The sequence below is a fragment of the Notothenia rossii genome (assembly GCF_949606895.1).
Source record: "Notothenia rossii genome assembly, chromosome: 9".
Taxonomy (NCBI): Eukaryota; Metazoa; Chordata; class Actinopteri; order Perciformes; family Nototheniidae; genus Notothenia; species Notothenia rossii.
The window spans coordinates 61,449,202-61,465,095 of NC_136907.1; the positions used below are offsets into that span (position 1 = coordinate 61,449,202).

Consider the following 15,894-nt stretch of genomic DNA (forward strand, 5'->3'; position numbering starts at 1 on the left):
AAGTTGAAAGACATTTAAGGGAAGACATTTCATTATCACTCTAGACATGAGCCAAACAGATGAATCATTGTGCTTGTAATTTCAATGGAGGACTAATGTTTTTTAGCAGGGCTTCGATTCACGGTTTCCCACGGTCGTTTTAGTAAGCATAAGCATGAGTAATGTATACGATGTACGATACACCACACACAGTACAGCATATTTTTGATATTTCTGTTTGGAAGTGTAGTCATTTTGTTAGTAATACCACCAGAAGTCCTCAGTGCTTTGCACCCGAGTGCTTCCCCCTTCTGGTGAAAAAAGTGTAAAACAGTGAAGCGATAGTCTGGTTTATGAAGACATGTGACAACACATACTATTTATTGACAGTTTCCGACAAATTATAAAGACAAATCTTGTGATGATTTTACCATAAAAAACATCTATATCTTTAGATCTAAAGGAGGAAGTACACAAATAGAAGAACACAAAAGGAGCAAAATGCCCCAATCCTGCCACAACACAGGATGCACTTCAATGGCAAATCCATGTCCTGTTGTTAACATTACAGCAACCACAAAGAAATAATCAGTTGTTTCAGCTGAGAATGCTCAGCGAGTGGATATGCAGCTTTGTTTTTGTACTGTCCAGTGATGAAGGTCTACTAATCTTAAAGCCAGTTGTTGGAAATATGTATCTAATGGTACCACAACAAGCTCATAATGCTGCTTACGTTAACAACTCTGACAGAGGAAAAAAGGAGGGTGCATTGAAAGTTGTACCTTTACTTGGCATCTTAGAATTTGTAGAAATCACTCGCATCACAAAATGCAACAAAAAAATATATATCCTAGCTTCACTCATCACTTGCCCACACAGACACACCTAACCTCTTAAGTAAAATAAACAAATGATTATACAATGTGACATAAAAAAACACATTCATTTATGTATTTACCTGCCATGATTGGAAACCCTAGTGCTATAGAGCCTGTATCTTTCTGTCTTAAATTTCAGTAGAGCTCCTGTGATAGAGGGAGGTCCACCTGAGAAAGGACGTGGCAAACAGTGTGTGTGTGTGTGTGTGTGTGTGTGTGTGTGTGTGTGTGTGTATGTGTGTGTGTGTGTATATACTGTATGTGTGTGTGTATATACTGTATGTGTGTGTGTGTATATACTGTATGTGTGTGTGTATATACTGTATGTGTGTGTGTATAGGTTTAAGGGTATAGGCATCAGCTTCTCCATGTTCTAGATGTACATATCGTGTTCAGTCTGCAGTGCGTGTGGGAGTGCTAGGTTGGTTTAGCCCCATGGTTTTACAAAGCCAGCCCGCAAAGTCTACCTCCTCCACCTCGGATCGCTTGATAAACATATGGTTCTGCAACAAAGAAAGATGCTGTATATTAAAACCACAATCATATAAAAGAACAAAATACTCTGCTGAAGTTTGAATGAATATAATGCTTGCCTTAACAACATGAAACAAAGCTAACTACAGTTTGTAATCTGTCAGATGTTACACATGTTCAAAGAGATAAGCAGGAACTTAAATTCAGACTTAAGCTTTAGTATAACTGAGGACACTCACCATCAGCATTTTCAAGTCAGCCCTTTCTGCTGGATTTTTGATGAGACTGAAAATGAAAGAGGAGAGAGGGATCTTTTAAACAGAACTTTCCATTGAAGAATAGAAAAAGAAGATGCGTGTGTAAAAAGAAGAACCAAACAAAGTTTAAAAGCTTAAATACTTACCACTTAGTCACAAAGTCCTGGAAATCAGAGGTGAAGACGCCATGTGGTAGTTTGGGAGGAGGCTGAAATACAGAAGAAAGTCATAAGAACATCTTTCATATCACCAACCCGATTTTTGCAGGAAGACAGCAAACCCTTATGGGCTTGTTGTTGTTGTTCACAGACTTAGATTCTTACCTCATTTACTATGTAGTCCAGTAGTTCAAAGATAGCCATCGCAGGGCCATGACCTGTAAAAGAAGCCCAGGTAAACTGTGTTTTAAAGTCAACATATTAAGAAATACTTTAATTTAAGACGCTAGATCACCTAGTCCACAGGCACAGGTATTTTTCTTTTAACGGTAGCTTTTTCTACCTTATGTTTCCACCCTGACGATGTTTTAGGACAATGAAAAAGAAGATTTTGTAAAACTCCTTCCAGGGTATGAGTATATCTAAGTGTGCAATTTCACTTCAGGTTTGATTTTTTGACATGCTGCATCTTAGAGGTGCAGGAATGCAAAGTTACATTTGTAGTTAAAGATTTCCATTAAACAAAATGGTCTAATAGTGTGTGCTGCTCACCGCTGACAGGTCGACCCGGTGGTCTAGGTCTGGGTGAAGTGCTGAGGGTCTCTGTTCCACCACCACCCGAGATGGGACGTCCAAACAAGGCCTCCAGTTCTTTAGCATCAGGAGGAGGGATGGGGAAGCGTCCGATTGACATCTCCACAAGGGACAGCCCCATGCTCCACACATCTGACTGCACAGAATAGTGGGTTCCCTGCAATCTCTCAGGCTAGAGAGTAAACATAAACAACAGATAAAAACAGAAGAATTCATTAAATATAAAATCAACAAATACTAGAAATGATAGCTCCCTGTTCCAGCATTAACTAATATGAAAGGATTTGGCAGTGATTGGTGAAAGGAAATGGATTTAACTGGTCCACATAGTTCAATGAAGAATGGAAACGTTTGTGAGTAACTATAAAAAAAACTATAAAAGTGAGAAACTATATTAAAAAAAAACGGAAAATAGTTAGAGACAAATGCAACACAGTGATGTGGAGGAACTAAAGGACCAACATACCGACATGTAGGACCTTGTTCCAACGAAGGAATTGGCCATAGAGTCAATGAGCTGCCCGCTGACACCAAAGTCACACAACTTGATTTCCCCACGCGAGTTCACCAGTATGTTTGAAGGCTTCACATCTGGGGGTCAAAGGATACAGTATGTTCTAAATACGTACTGACTGTACATCTATACCATTACGAAGTGGAAAGGAACCATCTTTATCAACCATTGTACACTCTAAAGCTGTAGTTTTAACATTAGGATCCAGATGTTATGCCTTAGAGATAAACAAAATAAGTGTTCAACAGCATGAACAAATAAGTACCTCTATGCATGATTTGATGTTTTTCTCTCAGGTACACAAGGCCTCTCAAAACCTGTTTCAAAAAGAGGAGAAATTATACAAGTCAATAACTGCCTAAAACCTTAATGTAAAAACAACAGTTATAAAATGAGCATATAACTCACGCCCATTTGCCCATTGTGTATGTGTATTTAGACCACAACTTATTTTGAGTTCAATACATGGAAATGGTATTGCCAGATCTTTACCGGTGGACATGTTTTCACTGTTGCACGGTGTCTACCGTCTTACTGCCAAACCCTATTTTCATTGATGCCAATAATGTAATTGCACGTAATATTACAAGATAGAAGATAACTATCAACTTACAGCAATGCTGACTTTTCCCAGAATTTCTTCAGGGATCCTCTTTGCTTCTTTCAGCACCTGGTCAAGAGATCCACCATCCTGCACAATGAAACAAAGAGAACAGGTCGTAATTGATATATCGCTAAAAGCACAACCGGTCTCAAATGGAGTTCAAGCATATTTGTTGCTTGTTATATTGTACAGAGTACATTTGGTGTGTGTTGTTTTAGATCATGATAATAACATATTTTACCATATTCCAACTACACGCAATTCTAATGACCATGTTATGATTTTGCAGTTGCTGGGAAGGGGTTTCTGCCGGGGAGCAGTGCTGCGTTCGTGCCAGTAGCAGAGTCAGGGCAACAGAACGTGGTTAGCAATGTTTGATGTCATTTGTTGTTCACTTTGTTTGATGTTTGACTGAAATCGGAAACTGTAGGCACTCCAAATCACAAAAATTCAGATTACTAAATGTATTTTACTTTTACTTTATTCATTGTTTAATATTTTCTTAAGCATTGGACTGACAAATGTACATATAAGTTTATCAAAACATAAGTTTATCCCAAAAAATTACTTAAATTATGAAGGAGTCAGGGTATTTTAAGTAATTTTCAGCCATCTTGGACGCCATCTTAAAAATTACAAATTTCTAGTGGTCAGATTTTGGTAGACTTTTAGTAAGTTACTAGGGACACCTAATACTGTACAAGTATAATGTTTTTTTTTTCATCTATGCAGCCGCCTAATAGGAGGCCATAGAGAATCTAGTTTGTTTTGGCTTTTTTTCTTCTTAATTCAATATAAAAATCCTATAAAATTAGTAAGAAATAGGCACAAATTGAAACTTGGACCCTAGTCAGTTAAAGGCTTTCTGTACCTGTCATTGGTATGAGTATATAAGAAAAAAACTCATATCTCTCACCATGTGTTCCATGCAGATGCTGATCTCTCCATCGTTGTAAAATGATCCATAGAAGCCCACAATGTAGGGAGAGTTACACTCATGCAGCACCTGAAGCTCTCGGATGATCTGGTTTCTGATTGCCGGTTTGATTTCAAGATGTATGAGCTGAACAGAGAATATAAAAGTTGTATAAAAAAAGTGTTATTTAGTATGACCACCAGTAAAGTATTTACCAAGTCAAATTAACAGGTTTAATACACTAGTTTGAACAGTAACGGAAATAACAGTTTTATTATTCATATAATTGAATAGTGTCATTTACAGCTCACCTTTCTGGCCATGATTATGCCTGAAGACTTGTGGCATTCCTTATTGACGACTCCTCCATTGCCTGCCCCCAGCTCACAGACACGTTGGAAGTCGTCATCTCTCAACTCGCCCACCTTGGCCTTCAGGGTGAGGAAAGCTTCCAACCTCTTTTTCTGTTGGTCATCTAGGTCCAACTCCTCCAATATTCTTTTCAGTGCCACTAAATTGGCCCTGCACAAAACAATACACACCAAAAAAACATATTTCAAACGGCACAAATGACTGAGATATTTTGTCATACACTATATGTAAGGATATTAATGTGATCAGGAGAATTACTTACTCGGGTGGAACATCAGTGTTGGGGGAGGTGGATAACCCACCGCCAGCAGGAGCAATGGTTAAGGGCAATGGTCTCTTTTTTGGAGCCATTTTCACTTGTGGATCTTTCTTAAACGGTTATAATCTGTTTTAAACAGTAGTAATCTGGTAGATGCTACTATCGATATTCTGTCAGTATAAAGGGACGGTTAACCTAGTCAATACGATCTTAACTAAAATAAAAGATTCAACATTTTAGACGTGATTGGCTTCAATCTGTGCTTAAATTATCCCTCTCCCTCATTCACTTTGAGTTAACGTTAGCTGTAAAATAGCAGTTGTTTTAAATCATGTATCGGTTTTTACACTGGTTAGCACGATAACTAGCCGTAACTAGCATAGCCCCTGCGCTGCAATGAGTGACTTGTAAATGATTCTATGATGAACTAGCTACAACATAAGGTTTTAAAGAGAAGACCATCACTAGTAGCAAATCACGTTAGCTAGCTTGCTAACTTCCTCTGATAGCTAGTAAGTTAGCTTGACATTTAGCGCAACTTTGTTTTACAAACGTTGTGCTAGCGTCGTATCCACATTCAGTTGTTAAACCACCAGCCTTAATGTGGCTGTAGTGCTAGTTAATTTATCCTTGACCCTTTTTCCGTTTGCAGGTGTGAGGTCGCTGTAGAAGGACAGACACTGTGGTATCAGCAGCAGAGATGGGGGCGCGTCGCAGTACAGGAACCCAGCAGCATCCGCACCAACCGTGGAGCAAGTCTCGCGATACTTTAGACATTTACAATCGCAGTACAAGAGCGCAGCAGCATCACCAACAACAACAACCGTGGAGTATATGTCGCGATACTTTAGACGTTGACAATCAGCTTTGTGGTTGCATAACCCAAATTGGTATTGTGTGTGTTTGTATCTCCACATATGTTTTTTGCAAACATGTATTATAGTATATTTGTGATTGTTACTGTATATTTGTGATTGTTACTGTTTTACTGAGAACAGGGGCTGTTCTCAGTAAAACAGTGCTGTATTGTCGACACAGGAGGACCCTCTGACGCGGGTGTAAAATGCCAGATGTACGCCCAATGTACAGTAGTAGCCTATATAGAAACATACGTTTTGCAAATTCTCTAACAATTTTGAAATGTAGTATCATATTACCAAAACCTATTGGCGTTCAGTAAACCAGGTGCTTTTCAGGTCTGGATCCCAGGCGAAGCTGCCTGCTTTGATTGGTTGGTAATATGGCGATGAATCCCCTGCTGTGATACAAAACGGGTGAGAAGCTAGACATCTTCAAGAAATCCCCCCACTTACTCTGTAGCTGTGTCTCAGAGGAAAGCCTAAATGTCCACCTATTTGAAGGTTGGTGTTTCAATGCTCTGTTAACAAGTGGCTTTTGTATTTTAACCATTTATTCACTCTAGATAAGCAGGTGAAATAATAATGAAAATGTCACATTGAGTACATGTGTTGGCCTATTTGGAAACATGTGAAATTAAACTGTATCAATTAAAACCAAATATGTATTTTACAGGTGGCAGTGCATCATAAAAGTAAAATGGTTCAAATGGACCATTGTACAACGTAAGAAATATCTTAACAAAAATGTCGTGTTTCACCTTGTTGTGCGCCCATGTGGTGTACAAAAACAATATAATAATGTTGAATTTCGAAGTCTGTTTTTTTATAAAGAAACCATCCAGGTCTTTTAATTCATGTATAAACACTGTTACACATATTTTCAAGAAGATAATCAAATACCGATAATTGGTTACTTTTTAAGAAAATACCTCAGAGGCTGAACATACGTTTTAGTTTTGCTTGGAGTAAAACATACGTTTTACCTTTGAATGAGAAAAATACATTTGAAACTATATTTGTTTAACATTTATTTGTATCTCATCACTCGTAATCTTCTGCCAGCAGAGGGCCCTCTTGCTCATTTACAGCCATCAGATCCGACAGGGCTGTAGCTGTTTCCTTTTTATAGCGGCAGCTTTGAATAAAGAGAGAGAGAGAGAGAGAGAGAGAGAGAGAGAGAGAGAGAGAGAGAGAGAGAGAGAGGGAGAGAGAGAGAGAGAGAGAGATGAAACTGTTAGAAGCACATTATCATAGACTAAAAGATGCAGCTCTTATTCACTTTTCTCCAAAACATGTTTCTCCGACACATATTTATGCGAGCACTATTTGTTCTAAATCATCAACATTTCTTACTAAATACAGCTCCAGACCTGCTCTCAACAATAAAGGTATGCAAAAGGCACAATTTTTGATGTATATATATCACATTGCTGTCAGGTATCTTAATTTAGGGTTCATCACTATTCATATCCTCACACACAACTACTTACCCTCTGATGTGTTTGGCCTGGCTGATGAGGTCAAGAAGTTTGCTATTTCTGGTGTCTGGCAGCAACATGCTAACAGCAGCAGCCATGATGCTGATTGTGCCAAAAACAATGTATGGCAGTATCTTACTGTACACGCCTGTAAAATAATAAAAACTTCATCGATATATATCGCACTGTCATGGTCTACTTGGTTATTCTAAGGACACAACGCCAGTTTTAATGTGATTAGCATTGTCTTTGTGTTTACTATTGCAGCAGGCACAATGTGTTCAAGAGAAAATGCCTGTTAAACCATTGTAAGTTAACTTTTCATACCGGTATAATGAATTACATTTATAATTGCTTCATAGCACAGGCCATGGCGTGTGGGGTTTGAAAGTCTCATGTACGTATGACTGTAAACCTTGTGAACAGGGTCTGTAATTACTTTTTTTACTCATTATCTGAAGGTCACAGACATTTTTTAATTGCCATTTGTTTATATTTCTTCAACTTCTGAAGACTATAGAGCACTTTAGGATTGTACACACTGAGCCATTGGGAGTAGACGTTGGGAAAATCCTGTAGGCCTAACCCTAATCCCTGTTTTTTTATTTAGGAATGACTGTAAAAATATTATTTCCTGATACAAGGTAAACCATAAGGACATGCGTTGATCATTTGTCAATATGATACATTTTCTCTTTAAATAAATGTCAATGTTACCCTTCAGATATACCTCCATTGGGATAGCGAAGTCCCTCCCCTTCCCCTTTTCTTTTAATACTGACGTAAACAAACAACATAGCAGCATTTTAAAAAAGCGGCAGAATTGGGAGGTACTAGACACTTTACCCGCGACCCAAACAACCCTGCACATCACCAACAAGCCTTGACAATAATGAATTCCGACGGCGGAGATAGTTTCATTACAGACATCTGTAATTATCATCTCCGGAAAGAGGAGTTATGTGGAAATGGCTGAATTAATTTACTAAAAACAAAGATCCTTTATTCTTTTCTATGGGAAGAGGTTTTACTCTTACTTTACTCGATGAGCAACATTTAATTAAACAATCAGAATGTATTTAGTTGTTTTCTCTTGATTTCTTATCGTCATTTTTTGTGTAATTCTGTTTTAATTAACTTTCATTTGACTTGCTTGTAAAGGACTTTAACTTTTGTTAGATTTGACTTTGCTTTGAATCTCAATTGAAACAATTTATTAAACCATGTTGGCCTTGTTGCTTTGAGAGGGCACATGGCTGAGATGGTGCATATCTTTGCAAATTAAATAAGGTATTAACTGAGTTCATCTTTTCAAAATGAATAAAAGACATATGGCGATTCAATGCTGTTTTCTACAGTTGGTATTGGCATTTTCTTAAGGAATACTTGTGTAAGCTACACAAATACATCAACAGAATAAAAAACACTTGCCCATGTAGATCACAAAAGGACAAATGATGGTGCCTATGCATCCAGCTGCGGATGCTACCCCTAAGCCCATGTTTCTGACCACAGTGGGGATCAGCTCAGTGAAGATCATAAAGATGATGCAGTAAGCAGAAGACACGCCGGCCTTTCCCACTAAGGCTAACACCTGGAACAGGACATGCATGGCTGAAACAACAAACAAGTTATTAGACCGAGCGTATACTGTTTTACACAGGCATGTGTCTTTTAGTATTTCCAGAGATGCCCGATTCAGTCAATATTGTACTATGAGTGTAAAGACCTTCGGGAACTAGCTTGATAACCAGGAGCATGATGCAACAAAACATCATTGCCGAGCAGATGAATGTGGGTCGTTGCACACGATTAACCAGCATCCAAGTGGCTACATACACCACAATGTCAATGACTGCTGAAATGAAGCAGGTGAGGTAGACATTTCCATTTAGGTTACTAGTATTGAGAGAGAGCCCATAGAAAAACATGGCGGTAGCAGTCCTGCAGAAATACAACAACAACAAAAAGTCTGAATTAAGGTGAAAGGATGTATGTTGCATACATTAATACAGGGTTCTCAAACGTGCTTTTACTTTAACTGTGTTTTATTGTTTATTGTGCCCGGCTCAGGCTGACAACAAGTTCCTTTTTACAAGTTGTTTACTATTTATAATTGAATATTTAATAAATGTTTAAATGTAGAAATGAAGTCACGTTACCATATGCGAACACTCAGAATTGTAATGTTCCTCATGTTAGGGGTTCGTATCAGGTCCAGATAAGTGTATGTCTGCCTCTCTTCACCTGTGTTTTGCTGAATTAGACATAAATAAAAGAAGCTGAATAGTGACATTGCATACAGTGCAATGTAAAGCTTGTCAACGTTTTGGCCATATTTATGCTTGATCACAATCACTTCCACAGCATGAATAGTAAAAATGGAATAAGTACCATCAGCTCCAAGCACTCGTCAGCCCTGAATATGACCTTAGGAGCCTGGCTTGGTTCCTCTTGGCAGCAGCGCGTATGATAAGTTCAGCCTCCTCAACTCGACCTTTCTGTAAAAGCCAGCGGGGAGACTCAGGAATCACCCTGCACAGACAGACAAAAGTTCATTTATCTACAGTTTAACAATTAAAGACTTCAATTTTATAGCAAATTCCATCTAATTTCATTTGGAAAGGCATGGAATATATTTAATGAAATCAAAACATCACACATTGCAGAGAACACATATCATTTAAACAATCAAAAGTGGGATACAAGTGGTTTAAAGACTTACCCAAAAAAAAGCAGAACTGGTTCTCTGTATTTAGTGCGAATGCTGTGCTACAGCATTCCACTATAGTTCTTTGAATCTTTATTCTTCCCTTTATTATTATTTCACCAATACTTTGGCACTCCATAACTTCAGCTTACTTTCAGCTACAGAAATCATTCAAATATTAAACTATTCAGCCTTTTCAGGAATCGATGGGAAACCTTCTTTTTAAAAATATTTTATACTTTTTGAAATATTCAGCTTTTTAAACTCTTTTTTTAACATGGAAGTCAATGGGAGGAGCCTTCAAATCCTCTTTTCCTACACCTTGCGCCAAATGCTACTCCTTCTACATACTTTCAGCTAGACACTTCATTCCAACTTTAAAATGATCACAAGACCTTCAGCTATACAAAAAAAACTTGTTATTCAGATTCTTCATATCTTTTACACTTTTTGAGATATTTAACTTAGTTTGGAGCTTGGTAGATAGGCCTTTTTCAGATTTTAACATTAGTGTGGATGGAGCAGCTCGTTAAGTCTAGAGTGCTTTGATCTCAAAACAGAGTGGAGGACAGCTTGAAATTCTCCCCAGAAAATGTTTTAAACCTGCCATAATTCCCAAACCCTACACTCCTCAGACATCATTTTTCATGAAAAACGTAGGAAAACCTCTCCTAGGTTGGAAAATTTAAGAAAAAAATAAGAAAAAAATATTAAACAAAATGCCTCTTGAGGGCATGAAGAGGCAAAAAGTCCACCTAGCTCCCAATTGATTCCCATGTTAAAAACATCCGGATCTTTCTTCAGAACAGAGAGAAGTACACTTTAGACAAACTGCTCTCATCTTCACATTTACCACACAAAACCCCAAAAAACAACATATATCAGTTAATTGGGGTTCCCTGATGCTCACGGTCTGTTAATTTTTTGATAGGAGCGATAGTTTTTGAACAGGTGGCAAAATTGTCAGATATGATCCTCAATGCATTCTTAATGACAATCAGTGCTGCAGCTGGTAACCATGGTGTTGCTGGGCAGATTGAAAGCTTTGATCTCTGGGCTCACACAGGTGTTATGATTATTTGCTATGATTAGGTGCTCAGCACAGAAACAAACCCTGACAAACATACTGGACTTTTACAGACTGTCTCAGCCTATTATTTTCTGTCTGATGGAGACTTCATACAGACTTCAACAGGTTCCACATATTGTATACATTATTGGTGGTCGAAATGTTTGCAGTCAAAATATTCTGCTGCTTTCCCAAGCCTTTTTACTTTATTTTTTCTTCTTAATACAAATTCATTCACTACTACTTACATCTGATATTTAACTCCTTCAGCCTATTTTCAGCTGCAGAAACCATTCAACTATTACATTATTCAGCTATTTCAGGACATCAAGGCTATACATGTTGTTGTTTATACCTTTTTTAAAACCTTTTCTTTTAAATATTCAGCTTTTTCTGCATTTTTGTAGCTAAAAGCAGCTACCATTCAGCTAATAACATATTCAGCTTTTTCTGCATTTTCAGCTAAGTTCAGCAACAAATGTTCAGTTTACAGCATTCGCACGCATTTTCTGCAGGAAATGGATTTTCTAGTTTCATTTTTTTATTCTAACTTTTGATGAATGAGTTTCATTTGTTCGCAGAAACCATTGAAGGTGGCTAAATATTTCAAGTTATTTTGATGTGGCCTTTTATGAAACGTTTACTTTTATATATGTCCAGGGTTAAAAGAAAGTTATAAAGTGAATTTAAGTGATTGACACAAGAAATACGGTTTGTCAATGATATATTTATCAGCCAACATTCATCAGATTTACCACCATGTTGGTATAAATAGGAGGCCAGGGATGGCAGAAGCAACCAGCAGCATCCTCCAGCCGCGGATAAGGTAGGCAAACAGCGGCAGCAATGCATATCCCACACCAAACCCCACAGTGTGGCCGAGCAGAGTGCTCATCCTGGCAGTCGGGCTCAGCATCTCAGACCCTGAGCATCGGAGCATTGCATTAAGATTAGAGAAAACACATGTTCTCACAAGAAACTGTGAGGACTGTCTGCTTCCCTACTGAATAATCAATGAATGCTTCCTTCAACGTCATTTACACAAGAAAATGAGCAACTTAAAATGGGAAAACTAAAATTATACAAGCAAACCTCATCTTGTCACAGACAGATATTGAAGAAGAGACAGAGACAGGGACTCTTTGAGAATGATCAGTTTCGTTAGTACCTGTACTATGTCACGACAATAAAGTTGAATCTGAATCTGAATGAGAGAAGTGCTTTTGCTGTCTCACCCAGAATGAATGACGCAATGCAATTGGAGATCTGGCCAAGTCCTCTTAAAAAGTTGAGGATACAGAACATGAAGCAGTTGACGAAGGTGGCCTGGATAAGAGGAGTGAATGTTTGTAGGGCCAAGGTAAAGAAAAACACTGGCTTTCTGCCAAACCTGTGAGACAACAAAGCACGGAAACAGGAATTAAATGCTATGAATGTATACACTATCACACTGTTTGACTTGTTCTTATCGGAAGAGCTTGTGTTGTCTTTCTCTTTCTCTCAGTCCATCAGGTATTGTGTCTGTTTTTTTCTTCTACTTACACACAGATCAATCAAAAATAAAAAGAATCATTGCTGATTAATCAATAACCTTTATAATGGATTCACGTTTAAAAAATCTCAACAAGGATTTGCTGTTTTATCTGATACATAACACTAATTGTATATCTGTGGGTATGGACTGTTGTTCCGAACATGCAAACTGAATGATTAAAGTGTGCTTGGTTATAAATATCAACTGATGATTATCAGCAAATAATCGTCAGATTAATCGATAATAGAAATAATCATTAGCCGAAGCAGTAATTATAATCAAATATTCTGTATATAAAAATGCAACTAACTGTAAGATTAGCAAAGTCTAATATTTAATTTTTTTAAGTTTTGTTGCATGGAAATGAAAGATCATTTTACAGTGAGACAATATAAATATTTAATTATTATTATATTGCAATTCTTCTTCTTACAGAACAGGACTTACCGGTCTGAGAAGTGACCACTAATAAATGATCCAATCAGGACCCCTACAAAGAATAAGGAGGTGGTAAAAGGAACCATCCATGCATTGTGACAAACCAGATCCCACTGTAATAAACGAAAGAAAGCATCAGATTTCATCAAGACACATTTCAGAGAAATCTGACATTGAAGTCAATTCTAACGTATAAACTAATGCTAACAAAGTATTACAAAAGGAAGTTTAAACTGACCTCAAACTGTCAGAAATAGGCCTGTAACTTAAGATAATTAATCTATACAATTTCAGAAATTAGTGAAAAATGTCCATCCCCTATCCTAAATGATACTGATATGGTATAATGCAGTACTACTATAGTCTACACAGTATTTATCTACATTTGGTCCACATTGACAAATCACAATACTTGATTGACAAAGTAATACAAATGTGTTATTTGTCTATACTTTATTCAATTTTGAAATATTTTAATGCCTAATGAATCCTGTAACACAAGTTAAATCAATAAAGCGGTGCGTGAGGCTCAGGTTTGGGAAGCAACTTGTTTTACCTGACGCTGCCCGGCTCCGGCGTCTAGATAAGAGATCAACTCAGTGAAAGCACAGCCTGCTGACCAATCAGAGCTCAGTGTGCGGAGTTTAAATCTATCAAGTCATATTACAGGATAAAGAAAATACAGTTTAAACTGCCGTATGCAGGGAAGACGGCGATGTGTCGCGCATTTATCATTCATATCGCATCAATCACGTCATCGTTCATATAATATCATCATATATCATATTTCCTTATCTAAGTTAGCGTGCAACACAGTGTCACATAGCCTACTGTAGGAAGAAGTATTATTTTAAGCAACAAATTAAGTTGACGAAACTGGGGGTGTTGGTGGAGCCTCGCAGCGGCGAAACCGTGCCACGCCACACTAATTGCGCTGCATAAGCGCATAGGTGCGCCGCATTAGCGTCTCAGTTGAGGCTCCCTCCGCAAGATGAGGCCCCCTCCACGAGGTGAGGCCCCACGCAGTCTCCGTGATCTGCCTGTAGGGAGGGACGGCCTTGGTACAGGGCACTGGTGGCTGCATTTCAGCGTTAATGTCAAATACACAAACATTATATTTTAATTTTTCCGTGGATGCAGTGACAAAAATATTTGGGAAGGCTTACCTTATAGCCACAGTACCCGCCGCCTATCCTCTTACATGGATAAAACAGGATAACCATGATAATATACTTTGAACATATCCATCAGCTGATAATACTTTGGTACTTTTTGTTGCGTGAGACATAATTCAGCAGACGTCTCCACGTTTGCAGTCCGCCAAAGTAGTGTAAGTATGCTAACGGACAGAAAAAACACACGACCACTATCGCTCAGAGTTTGGCCTGGAGTAAGAGCCGTTTATTGTTTCTGCGCAAGCTCATTAGCATCAACACGTTTCAGGCACATTATGATGATGTCATACACATGAACATAAACATGACTTTGATATTATAAAAATATGCTCAACACTCCCACTCAAAGACATGTTGATAACTCTCTACAGTGGTACACAGAATCCAAATAAACAAAACAAAAGCTTCTCTAGCAGTGTTCAATTTGTATACCTGCATTTTACATTACTCTCCAAACAAATACCCTTTGAACTTGTCAAATTGTGCCTTTGTCCACGGCTTGGTTAGGACATCAGCTACCATATCTGCAGTCGGACAATATGTAATAGATATTTCCCCTCAGCATGTGCAGATCGTACAAAATGGTATTTGATGTCTACATGCTTGCTTCTCTGTCTGGATACAGGGTTTTTGGATAGAGCTATGCTCCCTGGTTGTCCTCGTATATCTTCACTGGTACATGTGGGCTATTATGGTCTACCCTTTTTAATAACTGTACAAGGTACATGCTCTCTTCAGTAGTAGCCGCTAATGCCATGTGCTCGGCCTCACAGGTCGATAGCGCCACTGTTGGCTGCTTCCTGCTTTTCCAGGATATAACCGGTCCATTTTCAGTTAAGCTGAAACAATATCCAGTTGTGCTTCTCCTATCATTTTGATCGGCTGCCCAATCAGCATCACTGTATCCCTCAAGCTTTAGTCTTTCCTCACTTTTCTTGTAATGTAGCTCTTGGTCTATTGTACCCTTTAGATACCTCAACAGTTGTTTTGCTGCAGCCCAATGTTGTTGTTTTGGTTCTGCTAAGTGTTGTGATAGTTTACTCACAATCCAGCTCAGATCAGGTCTAATACATGTCATAATGTATATCAAGCTAACTACTATCTCTCTGTATCCTGTAGAATCGATAACTTCACCCTCAGTGTCAAAATGTAACTTTTGCTCACATGGAGTTGACCTTGGTTTGCAGTCTGACATGCCAAACCTCTCTAGCATCTTTGCTATGTGTCTCTTTTGGCTCATTTGGATCTCCCCCTCACTCTGTGTAAAGTCGATACCTAGGAAGTGTTTAAGTTCCCCCAAATTTTTCATTTTAAACTTCCTCTTCAACATCTCTTTGACATCACTGAGTGAGCCGTTGTTATTGGCCGCTATTAGGTCATCTACCCATATCAACAGAATAACTCTTTCTTTCTCAGACTCTTTTCTGTAGACACAATGATCAGCATCATTTTGCACTAACCCATTCTCTGTAAGATGATCATGCAGTAACTTGTTCCAGTTTCGCCCGGATTGCTTTAAACCATACAATGACTTGTTGAGTTTGCACACTAAGTGTTCCCCTGTTTTAGATTTTGCCTCAAAACCTTCGGGCTGTTCCATATATAACTTGCAGTCTATTGGTGCA

The 15,894-nt window shown here is 38.2% G+C and overlaps 1 protein-coding gene and 1 pseudogene across 2 annotated transcripts; both read right to left on the reverse strand.

Moving 5' to 3' along the window:
- Positions 1 to 329: 329 nt before the first annotated feature.
- map2k2b (mitogen-activated protein kinase kinase 2b) lies at positions 330 to 5,710 on the reverse strand. Its single transcript, XM_079650160.1, has 11 exons — positions 5,009 to 5,710; positions 4,686 to 4,896; positions 4,375 to 4,521; positions 3,468 to 3,545; positions 3,120 to 3,171; positions 2,807 to 2,931; positions 2,299 to 2,512; positions 1,912 to 1,964; positions 1,735 to 1,796; positions 1,571 to 1,616; positions 330 to 1,360 (listed from the first exon to the last, which is right to left on the reverse strand). The coding sequence occupies exons 1-11, from the start codon at positions 5,095 to 5,097 to the stop codon at positions 1,250 to 1,252; spliced, it is 1,188 nt and encodes a 395-aa protein (XP_079506286.1). The 5' UTR covers positions 5,098 to 5,710; the 3' UTR covers positions 330 to 1,249.
- Positions 5,711 to 5,898: 188 nt separating this feature from the next.
- Positions 5,899 to 14,600, reverse strand: LOC307019344 (solute carrier family 22 member 21-like; annotated as a pseudogene). Its single transcript, XR_013810575.1, has 10 exons — positions 14,261 to 14,600; positions 13,104 to 13,207; positions 12,358 to 12,512; positions 11,878 to 12,046; positions 9,738 to 9,878; positions 9,506 to 9,600; positions 9,073 to 9,287; positions 8,775 to 8,957; positions 7,356 to 7,491; positions 5,899 to 7,000 (listed from the first exon to the last, which is right to left on the reverse strand). The product of XR_013810575.1 is annotated as a solute carrier family 22 member 21-like (transcript).
- Between the last annotated feature and the right edge of the window lie 1,294 nt (positions 14,601 to 15,894).

Bases quoted from the DNA above. Each gene is read 5' to 3' on its own strand.
- map2k2b (XM_079650160.1), bottom strand. From the start codon at position 5,097: ATGGCTCCAAAAAAGAGACCATTGCCCTTAACCATTGCTCCTGCTGGC. The intron at 4,522-4,685 runs GTGAGCTGTAAA...TTCTCTGTTCAG, and splicing joins GCATAATCATGGCCAGAAAG to CTCATACATCTTGAAATCAA. The intron at 1,965-2,298 runs GTGAGCAGCACA...CTTCTTTTACAG, and splicing joins ACCGGGTCGACCTGTCAGCG to GTCATGGCCCTGCGATGGCT.